General features: G+C 32.2%; 2 protein-coding genes across 3 annotated transcripts; one reads left to right on the forward strand and one right to left on the reverse strand.

Annotated features, from left to right (window-relative positions):
* The first annotated feature begins 9,771 nt into the window (after positions 1-9,771).
* LOC144562073 (zinc finger (Ran-binding) family protein) lies at positions 9,772-13,288 on the forward strand. 2 transcript variants are annotated; one of them, XM_078311207.1, is made up of 7 exons: positions 9,772-10,003; positions 10,715-11,112; positions 11,202-11,280; positions 11,486-11,559; positions 12,144-12,229; positions 12,663-12,743; positions 12,952-13,288. In XM_078311207.1, exons 1-7 carry the CDS (start codon positions 9,835-9,837, stop codon positions 12,998-13,000), a joined length of 936 nt encoding a protein of 311 aa, XP_078167333.1. In that variant the 5' UTR covers positions 9,772-9,834; the 3' UTR covers positions 13,001-13,288. The 2 variants fall into 2 exon arrangements, with proteins under 2 accessions (XP_078167333.1, XP_078167334.1); XM_078311208.1 differs by having other exon boundaries at positions 12,201-12,229.
* Positions 13,289-16,374: 3,086 nt separating this feature from the next.
* LOC144561591 (cytokinin riboside 5'-monophosphate phosphoribohydrolase LOG1-like) lies at positions 16,375-19,769 on the reverse strand. Its single transcript, XM_078310600.1, has 7 exons — positions 19,521-19,769; positions 19,061-19,158; positions 18,920-18,950; positions 18,602-18,701; positions 17,909-17,979; positions 17,268-17,411; positions 16,375-16,607 (listed from the first exon to the last, which is right to left on the reverse strand). Exons 1-7 carry the CDS (start codon positions 19,650-19,652, stop codon positions 16,503-16,505), a joined length of 681 nt encoding a protein of 226 aa, XP_078166726.1. The 5' UTR covers positions 19,653-19,769; the 3' UTR covers positions 16,375-16,502.
* Between the last annotated feature and the right edge of the window lie 832 nt (positions 19,770-20,601).

Below are 20,601 nucleotides of genomic sequence, written 5' to 3' on the forward strand. Positions count from 1 at the left end.
ATTGAGGATGTGAACGCCGTTTGTTTTAAAATATCATGTTGGCTGTTATAACTTCTTAAAAAAATTCCATAGCATTAAAAAAAAATTCAAAACATAATATCACAATGGTACAAATTCAAAAAAAATATCATTTCCGCTAAATAATTTACCAAAATACATGATTAATTTTGCTGAATTATTTAGCGAAATATGTGACTGGTTCAGTACCAACAAAACTGAAGGTTATGTAGCGAAATAATCAAATTTCCAAATTGTTCGATTCACATCTTTAATATTAAAATATTGAAAAGTTGTAGAAACGTTGACTCTTTTACTGATTTATTGTTTTTTCTATTAAAATATCAAAAATAAAATTCTATTAGAAAATAGATAGATTGTCTTGAAATTTGAATTTACTAAAAAGAAAATACGACAAATAACTAGGATTCAAAGTTTGAACCGGAATCAATTATTTGAATCCAAACAATTTTTTTTTTTTTTTTCAGAAACACATCAAGCAACAATATGATTAAATTGTTGGCCATAAAAAATCCGTTCAGAAAAATCCTTGGATCCGGATCATTGATTTGGCTCCAAACTTCAGATCCTAGTTATTTGTGGCGGTCATTCTAGTGCGTCTAAATTATAATGCAATTCATTTATCCTCCAATAATATTTAATAATAATTTATAAAAATAAATTGCTCAAATCTAAATATTTTTTAGGTCATATTTTTTGTGCCCAAGAATTTAATCATATTGTTATTTGGTGTGTTGCTGAAAAAATTAATTTTGGATTCGAGCAATTTGATTCCGATGCAAACTTTGAATCCGAATCATTTATTGCAGTCATTTACTACATCAAAACTTTAAATATTTTAAAAATATTTTTATTTTCTAATATTTGACTAGAAAAAAAAAAGTCAATCGAATAGTTAGGATTTCTAAACATTTTCAATATTTTAATATTAAAGTTTTTAATCGAATGTTGTTTTATGTCAGATTTGTAATATATTAATGTTAAATTTACAAAATTTGATCGTTTGGACTACAGTTTGGAAAAAATTTATTCATAGAAATTGTTCGCGTGAAAGCGCAACGCAAGTTTCGGTACGCTTGGGAGCGTACCTTTTAAAACCGCGGTTACACCGTCCGATTAGGGTTGCAAGTGCACAACCCTATCGAGGAGTATAATCGGGTATCGATCCACAGGGACGGTTTCTTTGTCTAGAATCTACTTATCTTGACTAAAGACTAGAAGTGAGAAAGAAGGAGTTTTGGTATTTAATCTTCCTAAAGAATTAATTCAAACAATCAAACAATGCAATAGAATAGTGACTATGCAAGGAAAGGTATAAACTGTGTTTTGATTTAGGATAAAAGATGTTTCAAGGGTTTCAGACTTCATCTCTGATTTGCCTCTAGTGGTACGGGTCTTACCAAGTTGGTACGGCTAGGCCGCACCAACCTGGTCCGATCAAGTCGTGTGGGGCTTGGTACGGGTAGGCCGCACCACTCTTGTAAGACCCGTACTGATTTACCAGAACAGAGCTTACAAGTTCGAGTTGATGCATTTCTTGCTGGTACCTCGTATTAAACTCTTGAGAAAGGTTCAATTGACCATACCTAAGGTTCCTAAACCTCAACTCTCGTTTGTTGGTTCAAGATTTAGGTTTGGGAGTCAATTCTTCACCTTCTAGGGTTTCTAAACCTCAACTCTCGTGTTTTGGTCCAGATCCTCTAGTTGATTGATTGGAGATCTAAGGTATCCTCTAATCTGTCAATTAGGGGAGAATTCAACCTTTCAGCTTCAATTCGAACAAGTCTACCTAAAGGGATTGGTTTGGTTGAGAGAAGGCAATGGTCACATGACCTTGTTAGGGTTGATCTACCACTATAGGCACACCACATGCAATCACAGCAAGACAAAACAATCAAGACAAGCAAATACACAATCAATACAATCAAAAGAGTTTATACAAGATCCAAATCAAGAAAAGCAACACAAATCAAGAAAATCCATCTACAAACCCTAGAAACAATGATCAACTACTCACAAGTCATAGATCTGTCCAGAAATACAAATAAAGAGATAAAGAGAGGCATGATAGAACTAGATCGAAGATCGGGAGTGGAGAAGGGGTTGATCCGTCGATTTTCGCCTCTTCCTCTTCCTCTTCCTTCTTCTTCTCTCCTTGCTCCTTTGCTCTCTTTCTCTCTTTCTCTGAGCTCTCAATCTGGAATGGAATGGAATCCTCGAAAATGGAGAGATCCCCCGCTTTAAATAGCCTCTGCCAAGATTTGAATTCTGTCAGGCGGCATCTATGTACGGCCCGTACCAAGGTGGTACGGCTAGGCCATACAAGATGGGAAAGAGCTGGATCGGCTAAGTCTGGTACAGCCCGTACCAAGCCTGGTAAGGGTCGTACCAGGGAGTCCAAAAATGCCGTTTCTTCATGTATTTTGCTCCAATCCTGCAGAAAACAAACAAACTCTCAGCAGTATCAAATTCTAAGGATATATCAATGAAATGCACATGATTTTGACAATTTAGAACGTGAATTTGGTACGAAATCAAGTCAAATATAGGCTAAATATGCGAGGTATCAGAAATTATAGAAATTATAAAATTCGGACGTACAAAAAAGAGTACCTCGTTTCTATCGAATATAGTAATATCGGATTCATAGAGTCCAATCTATTGATTTTTTTTTTTAACTGCAACAGAGTGGAAAAGAAAAATTTATGGATCGTGAACAATGATTCCGATCCATAAAGGGGTTGATGTTTTGCGGTACAAAACCGTCTGTAACCATTGATTTTCTACGGATACAATGAGTTTTGTGCCACAGAAAATCAATCGCTTTATGGATTGGACTCATTGAGTTCGATCTATACTCTCTTTTTTTTTGCAAATTATCTGTGCAGGTTTTTAAAAAAAAAATCAGACTCAATAAATCTGATCTTACTATATTTGATAGAAACAAGACAACCTTTCTATTTTTGTACGTCTAAATTTTATAATTTTTATGGATAAAAAATTTCCATACAGTTTTGCTGGATAATCCAGCTGACGTCCAACCAGAATTATTGAGCGAAATGTTATTTTTCGAGTTTGTATCAATGTGACGTTATATTTTGAAATTTCATTTTTTTTTTCTTAAATGTAATGAATAAAATTTTTGGTAATTAATTAATTATATAATGATGATATAATAAATAGGTAATTATATAAATAAATAGACCAAGAATTCTAGTAGACGAGAATAACATACATTCTATGCTGGATTATTGTCATTTGTAAATAGAAAAAAAAAAAAAACAAATTCATTTCATAAAGAAAATTAACTTAATTTCTAAAAAAATGAAGAGTAAACAAGTCCAGGGAGGGTTGGTATATTTGGGCACAGAAGTACCAATATTAAATTATCAGTGGCATCAATTTAACACATGCATTACTTGTGTCATATCAATTGATACATGGGATTTTATGGGATTTTTATAATAGATAGAGTACTATCTTACCATGTTAAAAATTAAGGAATGCTACAAGTTTTTTTGCTTTCAATTTCATATCCTTATCATGATTTTAGTTAGATAGAAATATAATTCGAATGATCTATTCATACAAACTATATGTATATCATTTAAATAAGTATGATATCTTCAAACTTATGAAGGTTGAGCTACACATATAGCACCGAGATCACTTGTGTTACAAGAATAATGATCTGAAAATTAAGCTACAAACAAACATATATCAAAATTAAAAATATTGGAGAAAACTAAATATTGTATTATCCGAGGACTAAAAAATAGGACTTTTTCCATGAAATATGGGGAAATCGCTATTTTATATGTGAATCACGAGTATGTCTCAAGTGAATTAATGGAGGAATTCCAATATAAAAACGATGTAAAATTTAGGGTAAACCTACTTTATTTCAATATGGTAATTTAATTTTTTTTTTAACATTTGTTAAGCCCATACGGTATACATATACATATACGTAATTCCATTTAGCAGTTTTAAAACCATTTCAATTTTCTGCATTTAGATTTGTCTCTATGTGGAGATTTAGCAATTTTTCTCTCTTATATGTTTTCTGTAGTGTTGATATATTGTAGAGTTAGGCGTGTTCATATGTTTCACAATCAATTAGATCGATTTTAAACTATACATTCAAACTGTTAAAATCGATTTACTTCATAAATAATGTGTTTACATGTCAAATTTCTGAATTTTTAAATTAATTTAGTATAAATCAAGCAGTCCAAAACGATAAAAATGAACATATTAAAATTAAATTATAAATATTCTATATTTAACCGCTTGACTTTATACTAGATTAATTAAAGATTTAAAAACTTGACATGTAATCACTTGTGAAAGTTGTTTAATTTATATTTCTGACCTGTAATTTTTATTTGTTATTTTTCACTTCTTTATTTTGACCCAATTGCTTTTTTTTTTCCAGATCACTTGACAGTTGACACCAATCAGACTTTTCAAATTAGCATCCCGGTGTCAACTCGAAAGAAAATGAAGCGATTTTTAGAAATTGTTGGGGAAAGATAAAGCAATTGATAAGAAATAAAAATTTATAAAAGGTGTTCAATTTTTTTTACTTTTGAATATGTGTAGTTGGCAAGTTTTAGCCATTAGAAAAGATAAAATACCCTATAAAACATTGGGTGCTATTATTTTCAGGGATTATTTCAATACTAATAGAGTGTTTGTTTATGTTGCTTTTTACATTAATCGATCAATTTTTCAAGAATTTGCGAACTACCTTCTTTTACATTTTGTTATTTATAAATATTTGGATAGGGGTTTAGGTTATCTAGGTTAAATTTGTTTTGGGTTTTCTTTTGTTTTATATAAAAAAAATTGTAAATAAATGATATTAAGTTTCTTTTTCTCATATTGTTTCAATTTTCCACTTCAATTTTTATTTATAACTAGAATTTTAATTGGACCCAGTACTCTACTAATTAAATACATTTAACCCATCTTCTTCCCTCTTCTAATTATAAACCTAACATTTTTGCCAACCGAATTGAACTTTGGTTCAATTCGAACCATATTACTCAATTCTGAAAACGAATTCTCAAAATGAATTGTTTAATGATTGTTAGTATTGAAATAATGAATTGAACTTTGGTTCAATTTTGAAAAAAAATAAAAACTTTAATTTATTTAATGATTGTTTTTCAAAACGAATTCTCAAAATAGATACAATTTTTTATAAATTAAATGTACTAGAAAGATCACAATATTTTATGGATTACCTAGAAGTGACTTTTGAACCGGGATCAATAACTCAGAATCTAAACATTTTTATTTTTTTCCAATAACACATAAAGAAATATATTAATTTTTCTTACAGCTGCGAAAAATCCGGCCTGAAAAATATTGATCCGGGTTATTTGTTGCAGTCTTTCTAATAAATCAAATTATATTGTATTCCATCTATTTTCAAAGAAATATATTCAACATTTCTAATATTTTAATACAAAAGATACAAAAAATTAGAAATTTTTGTTTTTTTTTTAAAAAAAAACACAACTTCCGGTTAGTGATTAACTGGTTAAAAAAAATACAACTTTCCGGTTAGTGGTTAACCGGTTATATTTCTTGAGTTCGAGAATCCACTGACCGGACATTTGTTCCAAATCCGGTTATTGGATAACCGGTTTGGGTAAATTTCGAATTTCAGTCGAGATTGGGATATTTTTTTTAAATTTTATTTATTTTTTGAATATAAATAAAAAAAATCGATTCTTTTTCTCTGGCCATCGAAAATGTATGACTAAGAAATTAGACCATGAAAAAGAACGCAGTTGCTTCAAACCACAAAAAGTATATTTTTAAAGAATAATTATATTAATTTTCTCACCCCTATCCTTCCATTTATCCCCACGCTCCCTCTCTCATTTTTTTTCCTTAACTGTCATTAATCCCCTCAATTATTCCGCTCATAATTTCCATTTATCCCGGCATTAAATTATAATGTCATTTAATAACAATCACCGCATTAATTATACTGTTCTTAATTAACAATTCCGACATTAATTATATTTTTCTTTAGTAACAATCTCCGCTAATAAATGTTTATTTGTTTATTAATGTTCAAAAAAATATTTATCATTATTGCTGATAAGTATTTATCACAATGTCTAAGAAGTATTTATCATTGTCTCTGACATGATGATACTTTGATTTGATTAAACATTACTTATTAACCAGTTCAAGAACAAAATTCAAGAAAGTATTTATCATTGTTTCTGATAAGTATTTGTCATTAATTCTAACAAGTATTTATCATTGTCTTTAACGTACATATGTTTTACTGAAAATTATAATTATGTCTGAGAAGTATTTATCCATGTAACATAAAATATTTATCATTATACTTGAGAAGTATTTATCATTGATGTTTTACTAAAAGTTGCAGTTATGTCTGAGAAGTATTTATCCGTGTAACATAAAATATTTATTATTATGTCTGAGAAGTATTTATTATTGATATTTTACTGAAAGTTGCAATTATGTTTGAGAAATATTTATCCTTGTAACATAAAATATTTATCATTATGTATGAGAAGTATTTATCATTGGGTGAGGGAATTGTTTATTTAATGGTCCCCAATTGTACGGGGACAATCCAAAAAAAAAAGAAAATTTTGCACGATGATAACTGACAAGTATTTATGAGGGGATTGTTTATTTAATGGTCCCCAGTTGTGCGGGGATAATTGATGGATTGATTTATTCTTTCATAAATAGAGATCATGGATTAATACTTTGCAAATTCAAGATAAATACTTTGATGTTTCAAGTTAAATACTAACAGTTTACTAAATGCTTTATTAATGACTAAGCGATCCCCCCATAATTTTTTTGCCAGTTTGTACGGAATTTTTTGTAGGGATTTCATGTGTATGCCTATGTGGTGAGAATTTAAAATTTTTTCTATCACCACTTGGCTCAATACACAAAAGACGTTATTTATATGACAATAACAAACAAGAAACTTCTTAATAGTTTCATTAAGCACCTAATGTGTACTAAATAAAAAATAAATAAATTTATTCATTTCTTATACAAGAGGAGATAATAATTTATACCTAAAGAGATTGTCAAATCTCTTGTTAGAGGAAAGTCGATTTCCCTTCTAAATCTCTTGGAACCGCCGTTCTCTTAGAAGCACCTCTTGGTTCACCTTGAACCTAAACAACGAACTACCACACCTCTTAGATAGATGGATGTGGAGTTCAAGGCTTAGATACAACCACCTCTTAATCTTTAAATCAACAAACTATTTGATTTCTTGGTGGCTAAACCTAACAAGAGAAGATGAGAGAGCAAGCTTCTCAACTTTCGATCAAGGAGAAGGAAAAACGTGACTGCTCAAAGGGGCTGATTTTGGCAAGTGTTATAGGCAGAAAATTAGCATATTTTTCTCCCAAATGAGCCCCCTTAAATAGGCAAGGGTTAGGGCAACCCTTTGTGTAAGGTTTGAATCAATTACACAAATGCCACTAGTCTTGTTTAGCCATCTCATGCTCTCTTTAATCTCATCTTATGGTTGGTTTAATAAATTAATTTATGAACAAATAATATTATTCATATTATTATATTATACAATATTTATATTATTCTTATAATGTATTCAAACATTATACCAAATAATATTTGCATAACTTCATAAATTTATTTATGGTCTAAGCATGTCATATTATGACATTTTATTTTAGCATTTCATCACATGTATTTTATCTTATACATCATTATGAAATGTAAAATACTTGTTGTTTCTTTTCAGTTGGTGTGACCGTATAGAGGATCTATGTCATCTTGGCAATAATATAAATCTTTATATTATTGACTATAAGAGGTTCTATCATTACATTATAGTTATTTAAACGACATAGTAATCATTTACTCAATCCACTAATTTTGTGTCTATCTTTGTCACATGATATTATGAATAATATGCAAAATAAGATCGTGTCATTTTTGCATTATATTCATTTTCTTGGTCTCTCAAGTGAATTATAATTATAACTACATTAGTTATATTGCATGCGATATAATTCCACTTTACCAAGGGGCCCAGTAATATCATACCTCAAATTGAGGGACAATGATAATATTAACATATAGATTTCTCCCGCACAAGTTGTACACAACGAACTACTATTTCATTCCTATCATAAGATAGTATTTAAATAGCAATCACATTATATACTTTTCATGTGAAAAACCTACACATCTCATATCTAAGATTCTAAAGACACAATGGAAACATTAATGACACAAAACACAATCCATATAATGTTCCATTCATTTAGGTCATGTTCAATATATAAAATACACATTTTTATATATTCATGTAATTAAATGATAATCATTTATCAACATTTATAGAACTTCAATGTACTTTAATCTACATGACAATCTTCCTCGGTAATTAATGTTCCTCCTTAATTACCACGATCGTGAACTTATTTAGTGATTAAATGTTTCTCATCTTAGGAGTTATATGATTCAAAGACCAAGAGCATCTTCTTGAATACTTCCAAAGATATAACATATAAATCTCAAGGAACAAGAATAATAGTATTCGTAATAAAATCATGAACAACACATAAATTATTATTAAAATATAACTTTTAAAACACATATTCTTCATTTTTTGCGGGAATAAAGGTGCGGAGATTGCTATCAGGATCCCTTTCTAAAACCATAACATGATTTTTCAAACATTTTGAGCCTCAGAGAGTAATTTTTTAAAATATTTTTATTTCGGCTTTGACCTTTAAAAAGTGTAAAATCAAGCATTTAGCCAAAGGCTTAAATCATGCACTGTTTTGCGAAAACATAAAAATCTTTTTGGTACCTTAAAGTTTCGGTCTTAAACTATTTTTCTTAACTAAGAATTTGCCTTAAAAATATATATGTAAAAATGCATTAAAAATAAAATAAATGCATGGACTTCTAAAATGTTATATATATTTACGCGACCATAGTTTAATTTTCAACTGATTTAGCCTAAAAGAATTAAAATATATCAACAGCCTAAGAAAATCCTACCCGCCCAATTTGTATTAAAAATTTTTTCTCTTCAGTTTCTAGCATTTCGAATTTTGAAATATTAATTCACTTAAGTATCTAAAACTATTTATAACCCTCAAGATGACATTTTTTTCCTAAAAACTTATTGTTTGACTTCATGCAGAATAGATAATAAAAGAAAAAAAATGTATGACTAATGTGCTTCTGAAGTCAAAATAACGCTGTCAATATCTAGGAAACAGAGGCAATTTGATGAGCATCAATTAAATTTGGTCTGATGTCCGATCAGAGTTGTATGATATGTATTAAAATTTGCAAAAACAACTTCTAAATTCATGTGAATCAAGTACATAAGCATTATGAAATAAATCAGACATCGAATCAAATTGAATTCAATATTGTGCAGGACCAATATGTATACCCTAAAAAATTCCTTGAATTGAATTAGATTGAAAAATAGGCCTTCCAATTATATTTTAAATTTCTAAAGTTACAAGGGCCCAAAGAGAAAAGGTAGGAACGACATGTAGAATTGTAGACTAAAACCCTCTTTGTTATTGATTGTTAAGTGTTAACAAGGATCCGCGACCGAATATGCCATCTTCCCCTTCCCCTTCTCCTTCCCCTTCCCCTTCCCCTTCCCTCTTCTAAAATTATACCAATTTATTTATTATTTATCTCATCTCATCTCATCTCATCTCATCTCATCTCCGAGAAGACAAAAGAAGCCCACGAAACGAAACGAAACCCCTACCACGAACACCGCAGAGAGACATGGGAGGGGAAGGGAGGGAAGGGGATTGGGAGTGTGGCGGCTGTGGCAACCGCAACTACGCTTTTCGATCGCTTTGTAATCGATGCAAACAACCGCGACTTTTAGTCGATACTAAGACCCCTCGAGATTCCAAGTGGTTGCCCCGAATCGGCGATTGGATCTGCTCCGGTACGCACGCCTTATTTCTTTTTCTTGCTATTTGCTTAATCCCCCAATGTACTTGCTCAAGTCAATTTCATACCTCAATTCAGCACAAATCTTTTCAACTCAAATTCACTTCGCTACACCTCCACCTGCTGATGTGCTTACTTCTTTTCTGCTCCTAAGTTTTCTTTTGTGAACCCGACTACACTAACAAATCAACATAATGAAAAATCATAATCAAGAATACCCAAAAGGTTTACTTCAACTTCCTACCAACTAGCATACACTGTTACCTGTACCAAAATATGTGATTTCTATTATGGTTGCAATCCAATTGTAAGCATGAAGAGTTTCTTCTCTTACAGATTCGTTGTGTATCAACTTTTATGTAATTTGAATTTCATTTGATATTCCATCAAATGCCTTTAAATATGGACAATTGCAAATTTTAAGTCATCTGATGAACGGTGAAACTTGTATCATATTTGATCATTTTTCATGTGTTTGATATGCATAGATTACATTCCTGCTGCCGAATTTTTAAAAGTATAATTTACTTTTAATGTTAATTAACCCATTGTCAACGGATCCCAGCTCTTCATGTGATCCCTTTACCCAGTTTCTTTGGAAGTTTGTACCTTATTTCTATGATATTGAAAACAAACTCAGCCATTTCTGTTTTGTTCTTATTTTTTTTTCTCTTGGTGAATCACTTATAAAAATATAAAATTTTAGGTTGTAGTAACAACAATTATGCCTCCAGAACAAGTTGTAAGAAATGTAACCTCTCAAGAGAAGAGGCAGCTGTACCAGCCCTAGCCTTGCCTGGCATGTCACTCCTCCCAACCTATGCCCACTACCTCTCTCGCCAGCAACAGGGTCTCAAAACAGGTCTCGGGTCACCTAGCGGATCACATATGCAGTCTGCCGCAATGTCAGCTGGTCTAGGCTGGATGTATGGGGCCCAGGCTGGCAGTTACGGATTGCATTCCCCCACAAGTGCTAACCCGGGCAGCAATAATTGGGGATTTGGTGGAACGGGTTCAGGCCAGTTTTTAGGAATTCCCAAGGATTGGAGAAGTGGGGATTGGATGTGTATTTGTGGGTTTCACAACTACTCGTCTCGTGATCAGGTTTACACTTTTTCATCTTTTTGTATTTTGCTCTTATTATATTATCGCTTTTCCAAGTAAAGTGACCTTTTTGACATTTTGTCCATCAGTGCAAGAAGTGCAATGCACCTATGTCATCTGGCGTGCCTTCCACAACGCTTACATCTTCAGTTTCGGAGGCTTCCTCAAGTAAGATGTTTTGTTTTTTCTTTTTATTAAAAATTCAGCTTTCCTTTCATATTGATATTCCCTGCTATAGATGGAATTTTGCATTAAGATCAAAATGCCTATTTACTCATACCTGACTTGTTACAGCCTTACTGGTATAGATCTGTGCCTGTGCTGAAAGGGATATGATTAGAGAAATATATATATGTTTCTTGTTTTATTTCAGCACTAGGTATTAAGCGGTTGGCATCTGATGACTTTGCGAATGGCTGGGAAAGCAAGAGGCTTAATGCTGGTCAGGTATTTAAATCTCAATGTGTTCAAGTAAAATTCTGATACCGGGATTATATATATATATATATATATATATATATATATATAGAGTTAGGCTGGGGTGCTATGGATAGCATAGTGGCCTCTATGCTACGGCTCAATATTCGAGTTTTCAAAATCCAAACGGTCGATCCGAACCGTTCATCTTATTCTCCATATTAATATCTGCTTGGAGACCAAATTTTACATTTTTCTGAATTTTTTTACTATTTATTAAGTATTTTACAAAATTGTTGATCCAACGGTGGCTGCACAAAACAGTAAAACCGTTGGATTAGCGATTTTCAAAGTGGCTTAATAAATAGTAAAAAAATTCAGGAAATTATAAAATTTGGTCTCCAAGCAGATATTAATATGGAGAATAAGATGAACGGTTCGGATCGACCATTTGGATTTTGAAAACTCGAATATTGAGCCGTAGCATAGAGGCCACTATGCTATCCATAGCACCCCAGCCTAACTCTATATATATATATATATATATATTTTAATTTTCTTGTTGTGATGATTTTTAACCATCTTCTATTTTGAATTTCATATTTGGTCAAAAGTCAAATGTTCATGAATTGTTTGGTAATGGGAATTCTGCCATTTTGCCACCCATGCAGATTAGCATTCCAGCTCTCATCGGAAAAGGGTAACTTTTGTCTGTTCATCTTTTTTTTTTTTTGTGTGTTTGTCGTGAAGTCCAAGTTAGAGTTGTATATAGAAAAAGACTTGAAATATAAGATAATACATTCTTTGGCCTATGTTCACCCGGGAAAATCCATTTCTGATTGTATGCCCTCAAATTACTTTATGCAGACCAGTATTTGTTCTGGATACGCGCAAAAATCATTCTATGTAATAAGAATATTACAGTATTTTAGTAACTCAAAACCCAAATTGTACCTTCTTGATATGCTCTCTCTGTGCCCAGTGTTATGTTCTTGAGAAACACAACCATTATATTCTGTGTTATTTAATGTTATAGAAGCATAGCATAACTAATGAGAGGTTTATTTTTTGCAAGGTTATAAATACAGAATATCTTATGCATGAAATGATAAAGTTTATGATTTTTCTTGCAGAGCAAAGCAATGGCGTGATGGGGACTGGATGTGTAGTAACTGTAACAATCATAACTATGCCTCAAGAACCCATTGCAATAGGTACCCATGTGCTTTGTTTTATTGCAACTCGCATTTTGCACCTCTTATTTATAGTGAAGTTTTGTTATTTTTATAACTGATTGGTTTCTGCTATTGCTTGCTGATACTCATCTGAGATATGTGCCATATTCTCATTATAGTATGTACCATGTAATGCTTGTAAAATTGACCTAACTTGTAGCTAAACTGTGCTTTTCCTCTGTTTCAGGTGCAAAACTATGAGAGATGGAGGGGTTAACCCTGGAAGTGTGCTATAAAGATGCATTTTTCTCATATATATTTTTTTCTTGAAGATAAATTATAGCTTGTTGTGGGTTGAGGGTTGGTGCTTGTATTAGTTGAGAGTGTTGTCTTTCACGGTTGACAATGTGGAGATTTCTTTTATTTATTGTTGTGGTTCATTCAAGTTTTAGTGATTGAAGCTTCATCATTCCATTTTGATGTCTATTAATGAGCTGTAGCACCTTATGTACGTATTTTTGAATGTGAAGAGAATAGTGTAACATTTTTACAGATATTAAGAAAGGTAGTGTTTGCTGGGATTATTAGACTAAGGTCTTGTAATTGTATTTAGTAATTTTTTTTTTTTTCTGATTAGCATTGACAGTCCTACAGTATTCTGTTCTATTGTGCTTCAGTGCAGTGAAACCATATCCTCTACCTGCTTCAGTATTGGTAATTGCAATTTATGAGATTAGAGTCCATTGATGTAATATATTGAAAAGGGAGGCCATGAGGCTAGTGGTAGCACAATTTAACTTTTCTACCTGGTGTGATGATCGAGGTCCAAAATAACTTGTATTGTCCCAGTTGGCTTATTAACTACGTACTGTTGGACTAACAATTTCTCTCACCATCTTACCTTGCAGTTTGCAGTTTTTGTGACTGACAGTGGTTGCGTAACGTTGCATTATAATTTTCTTGGCCTCAGGCTCAGGCTCAGGCTCAAGCTCAGACTCATCTCCTGCTCCTCGATTTTAATCATAAGAAATCATATTTAATCAAAATTCCAGATGCACAGTTCACTGCACTTTTTTCCATTTAATGGCATGGAAATTAGACTAGGACAATGTAGGTGCATAACTTTTCTTTTACTAATATCAACTTTATCCCTGTCTCTGACACAGCGACACGTCAAAGACTCAAAAGGCGAATCCACTTGCACAAGTGCATATGTAATTGTAAAGCATACCAGTAGACAGTAGTCCAGTACCAGACGCCTAGTACTAGAAAAAAAACATAAACAAATAGCTCATGCGTTTATTTCTCACACGTGTCAACAAAGGTTGTTTTTCCCTATTGGCACGTCCACTTTACCACTTACATGAAAGTAGCAATTCATCTTTGGTCCATTTGTACCCTACTTACCATTCAATTTGATTAATTTAATTTAGCCATTCTCCCTTTTTTTGAGACAGCTACATTTTTTGCATAAGCAACTTACTGTTCACACAAAGATAATACAAATTTGGAAAATATTGTGTTGCAACGGATGAAGCCAGCAACGCTGTACTTGGAAGTTGTAATAGGTGGCTAAAAATAATATGGTTAAATCAGAAATAAATTGTATTAATCAGTAGGGAGAAATCGTCATTGCAAGGACTAAGGAGGCACTAGTAAAACGAATTCGTATCCTCTGCGTTAACTCAAAAATAATCTTTTGAGTTAATAAATCTCGACTATCCGATTTGTTTTAAGATTCGTGCGGAATAGATCTACACTAATATTAAAGGGTCCCCTAAATTATAAGCAGGGATTGGCTCCGTTTGAGATTCATTAACTCAAAAAATTTCTTTTAAGTTAATGCAGAGGATATGCATTCCTAGAAAAACACCATAACAAAAAAATCAAAACGGAAAGAAATGGTCATTTTAAGGGAAGAGAGTAGGGGTGGCAACGAATCAAACCGAATCGAACTTACTCTAATTTGAGTTTGAATAAGATTTGAACTAAATTGGATTTGATTTGTTTTGAATCGAATTAATTGCAAACTAAATATTTTTTGAATCAAAGTCAATTGAATTATGAACTACAATTTTTTTTGGCAACACTAGTTATACCGGTAGTTTATGCATTAGTTTTCTTCTCGCGGGACAAAATTCACAGTTTCTTTTTACCTTTCACGAATTCACACTAATGAATTATGGGCTAGTTCAAGATTTTCTTACCTTTTATGCTGTTGGATTGATTAAAATCACGTCATAGACCTAGTCAAATGAAACTTATTTCATTGTTTTTTTATTATAAGTTACCATTATATTAATAATTTTGAGCTGCGATATAAGTTTGGTTCCTGCATTATTAAAATTAATGATTGAATCCATTAGTTGTATTATTTGAGATTTCAATCTAAATAGTTCGCGAATCAATTTCAAACGAATTATACCCAGTTTGAGTTTGATTTGAATAAGATTCAAACCGAACTAGGTTTTATTTGTTTCAAAACGAACTAATTTTGAATTGAACTAAACTCAAATCAAACTCAAATCAAATTACGAACTACGAATTTTTTGGCCATCCCAGAAAGTATGGCTGTACAAAATTGCTTGAACTCACAACTCGCTCATAACTCGCTCGTTAATGGCTCGTTGTAACTTGCTCATTTACAACTCGAGTCAGTTTCAACTCGAGTTGATTGACTCGTTTAATAAATGAGTTGAGTTTGAGCATAGCCCAACTCGCTCATTTATAATTCAAGTTACATAACATGAGTTTGCTGGTGCTTATGTACTAAATTGTTGTATGAAAATTATTGGACTCTAAGTTGTTGTTTGCTTTGAGTTGATCTATTATCTATATGTTAAATTTTTTGTATTTAGATAAACTATTACTAAGTCATTTCAATTATTTGTGTATAGATAAACATATACTAGTATATACCAATATCTAAGAACTTGACCGGTTAAACGAGTTATTAAACGAGTTGCGAGTCAATTTGAATTAATAATGAGCTAAATTCGAATTAACTCTACAACTCGTTATTATCAATCTAACTTGAGTTGACTCGTTCATTTATTAAATAAGCTAAATATAAATTGGGGGACAACTCGCTCAAACTCAGTTGATTTACCGCCTACCAAAAATAGAGTACAATTTTATTTTTCGAACTTCAAGAAAAAAATTACCGACAGAAAATGAAGAGAAAAGTACAACAAGAAATCTATACTTTTACACGTCAGCAGAGTTAAGCCTGGTCAGAAAAAGTCAATAGTCCCCACATAAAAAGAATTCTGAATGGGACAAGTCATTGTGGGCCCCAAGCTCCACGTCACCACCACCATTGCACCAACCAACAACCCAAGCAAAAAAAAAAGGAAGAGAAAGTAAAAGTTGCCATACTTTTATGCTTTTTTGAAAGGCAAACAATGACATTAGAGATTTCTCCAAAAATTTTGAAAGGCAAAAGGAATCTTCTTTTTATCACAAACATATAAATCTGATACGAGTATCAAGCTACTGTTGTGCACATGCTTAACACAGCGCATAAAAAAGGATGAATATTGCTTGAAATACCCACAAACATGCAAAATATAGCAAGTTCCAAGGACCAAAATTGTAATTTGGAAATATGCAGATGCTGGTATTCTTACAGCACTCCAAAGGATACCTTAAACATAACAGAAAATTGTAATTGTAGAAAACAAAAGGAAACCTTAATCAAGTGCATGTGTTGGTTAATAACTTAATCCACTACTAAAATGTGAGATTATACAAACATCTTTAACAGAATATGTACAAATAATAATATCTGACAGTAGGTCAACGGGATATTTCTAAGTTGGATGAGAGCCCGTTCGTTTGTTGCAATTGATCCATGCCCCAGCTCAGTTTCTGTTCTTCCCCATTTTCCATGGCCTCATACTCCTATAATTAAAACATTTCCACAAAATTAGAGGTGGAAATTTCATCTCTACTAGATAAACCTTCACATAAAATTTTCCCATACAAGGACAGAGAGATACTATGGACCACCTAAATAAAAGGTGGGGAATATTTTATGAACCAGACTACAACAAATTGGGTGCACCAAAGCAAGTACAAAAGCAGGGATACTTAATTATTTGCAGTCTTAGAGAAATGTGAAACCTCAGACATACACCAAAGCTAAGTAGACATTAAAAAATTGACTACTTTTATGTTTCATCAAATATCCACTCAACTGTCTGAATTTTAAAGGCTTAGCAAAGTATGAATACATTGGTTAGTTCAAGCAAGTACATGTATGCTCTAACTTATCTCATCCAAAGGCATTAGAATATAGAGAACAATTTGAATATCATATCAGTTGGAATCTGCATAGGAATATTCCACAAGAACAGATTCTAGATATTCCAATAATTATTTGGTCAGGTTTCTCCAATAGCCCTTACTTGGAATATTAATTGTTAACAAGTTATATATTGCCTTTTGAAATAGCAAGCTTACTTCTTTAAGGTTAGGACAATTTGGCTAATCTTTTACGAATTTACCAATGTCAGGGTAATAAGTCAAATACAGGGGAGTTGTGGTAATTTTTCTATTTACCTCCAGTTTAGATAGAAGCTCATGTGCAGTCTGAGCAGAGACAATAATGTGACGAGCAGATGGCATAATAAAGCCTTCATCAACAGCTTTGTCAATGAAGGAGAGGAGAGAGTTGTAGTAACCATCAACATTCAACAAACCCACCTAACCTCATATAAGCATACACAATAACACAACATGTTTAAGAAAGTATAGATGTGAAGAAAAAGTTAGTGAATTATATGCACTTGCAGTTGTTAATTAACTACCAATAAGCAATAGCATTCTTGGTTTATAGATAGTGACAATTTGGTCCATTTGTTTGTTAATTGGTTACTTTATGCTACCAGTTGAGTGTTGTTAATTGGAGAAGGATATATATAGGGAGAGAAAAAACCACTTTGATTCTCTGAATCAGAAAGGCGAAAATTATGTTCATACCCTAAAAGATACCTTTCTAAGTTTATTGTTTTCCAACACTAATCATTTACCCCCTTCCTATGCTAGTTCCAGAAAAGAAAATCTGAGTTTCTTATCATCTTAGTGTTGTAATTTTTAAATGACCAAGAAGATAAACAAACAAAAGAAAAGGACATGGAGCGCACAAAGAAAATTGAATATTTTATGGGGCCCATTGTGATAGAAATGTGAATTGAAATTACCGGTTTGTCATGGATTCCAAGTTGAGCCCAGGTGATGACCTCAAGCAACTCTTCCAAAGTACCATAACCACCTGAATATTGATATAATAATAAATTACTCATTTAAATTAAACTTAGCACATTTGAGGTTAAGTGGGTCAGAAAAAAAAATGCAAAAATGCAATTTTTTTTATCTTTTAGTCCTACCATCACAAGCACTCCTGTTGAGTCACATGATTTTGAAGGAAAAGTAAACCTAGATTAGCTATAATATATATATCATATATGTATTGCCAATGATTGGATTGTGTCTCATTCAAGGTGAGGTACCCTAGTCAAGGGAATGAGACCATATAAAAATTGATTTCTAAATATGTCCTTGGAAATCTAATTCTTATTTTATTTTTCACTAAAATCAAGCATGGTAGGAATAGACTAAATTATTAAATTATTTAATAAAATTGCAGAATAGAAGGAACCATGAGAAAGTGTGAGCAAGAGTACATCAAATGGTGGCCCCTTTACTCTGTTTAGTATTAGTAGTACATCCTGACAAGCTTGTTTGTACTATTTACAGCAGACAAAGAAGCTGATGCATTTTAATTTTCTATCTTACCAATTCCATTTGTGTAATTGTGTACCCCCAAAATTGTTCATATTATCCAAATTTCAGTTTCATTAAAACTTTCCAAATTTTTAACAGTTAGCACTTACCAGGCAATGCAATAAATGCATCTGCTTGCCTCGCCATCTCAGCCTTCCTTTGGTGCATACCAGAAACAGATTTTACCTCTCCTACTGTCTCTCCAATTATCTACAATGCATATATAATCATATTAACTTATTAAAATGCTGGAACCTTTATTATCCTTTCCTTTTATTTTAAAGGGAAATTGAATATCCACTAGGAATGAAGATGTGGACATATAGTTACAAAAAGGAGGCAATAGTAATTGTAGTTTTATTTTTAAGGATCAATTAATGATATTATAAAAGGGAAAAGGTAATGAAATTTGGAAAAAGATAACTCGCCTCTCTTGGCATAATAGCCCTTGGAACAACCCTGTAAATTTCAAAGAAAAAAAAATGTATTTAATTATTAGAAATTTATCCAACTTGTTAATTTGTTTCAAAGGGTGTGTGTGTGTGTGTGTGTGTGAGAGAGAGAGAGACCCTAAGACATGGCGGCCACCACTGTAGACCGCCTTTGAAACAAGGCCCATGAGCCCAACACTGCCTCCACCGTACACCAGGTCTATGTTCCTCTCAACCTTGAAATATCATATCATAAAAATATAAAAGAAGAAAAAGAAATGGTTTTTAGAAAAATTAGAAGAAATGGTTATCGAGTTACACTTGCATCCATTTATTAGATATAAGTATATGTAAAAGTAAAAAAGACAATCATTAGCTCAGCTGAGCTTGTAACATGGAAGGGCAGGCATATCTTGTCAAATCAATCTCTCTTCTCTTCTCTCTCTCTCATCTTAAAAAAGAAAACAAAATCTTTCCAAATATGTGATGTGGTACTCCAAATTTAGCAAAGAGAGAGAAAGAAAAGGTGTTGAAATTGAAATAGAAGCAATTAATTAATAATCTGATGAATGACTGAATGAATGAATGAATGAATTACTAGTTCATGGCCAAGTTGGATAGCAGCAGTCTGATAGGTGGGTTTCTTGCCAGAGCTACTTCCACAAAAGACACATACTCGTCGGAACCTCGAGGTAGATCTCTTAGTCTCAAGGTGGGTTTCTAATTCCATTTATCAATTTGAAAGACAATTAATTATCTTCTCGCTCTCGCTCTCCCTCGTTTTCTATATATATATATATATATATATATCTGAAGGCGTGAGAGAGAGAGAGAGAGAGAGAGAGAGAGCAAGCAATAAGCTCTGTGGAGTGAAGGGGGAGGGGGAGAAGAGGGGAGAAGAGAGATTAAGATTGGTTGGTGACTTGGTGGGGGCCTTTTTAAACCCATCCATCGGCTCGGCTAGTCGGCTATTATTCATTTTTTTTTTTTTTTTTATTTATTTATTTTTTTTTTTATTAATTATTCCTACAAATTACAAAACATCATTATAATAATAACCTCTTAGTCTTAATTAGTTCCATCTTTAATTAATTAATTAATACCCCACCGAGCCTAGCCTAGCCTCCGTATCTGCTTATTTAATTTCCTACCCTATTATTCACGCTATTAAACCCATTACGCCGATTTCCATCCAATTCTACTAATTAATAACTTAATTCTATTCATATTTAATCAAATTTCTAATAATTGAAATACATTTTTAGTGTAGATTTTTGGATTCGATAATTAATTAATTATTCATACTTGTTGACAAACCTAGCTAGATAACATAACAAGTCCCAACTGTTGGTGTTAGCCTACATATATATATATATATATATATGTATGTATATCCGATCTTCAATCTATCAGATTAATTAATTGTGCTTCCTAAGTAGAGACATATATTTCATGTAAATGTCTTGGGAGATTGATTTCCAACTTTTGATTCAATTAGGATGCCAAGTCTTTGTATAATTAAGGCTTCAAAATTAGCAAAAGAACCCTTATTATATAGAAGCTTAATTTGGTGGTCCGAAATATAAAACAATACGAGGGTTCCCATCTCACAAATTTTTAATATCAGTTGTTGTCACAACTCACAACTCCTTTTTTATAATAATGTTTTCAAATTCAAA

This window comes from Carex rostrata, chromosome 11 (genome assembly GCF_964058835.1).
Source record: "Carex rostrata chromosome 11, lpCarRost1.2, whole genome shotgun sequence".
NCBI lineage: Eukaryota > Viridiplantae > Streptophyta > Magnoliopsida > Poales > Cyperaceae > Carex > Carex rostrata.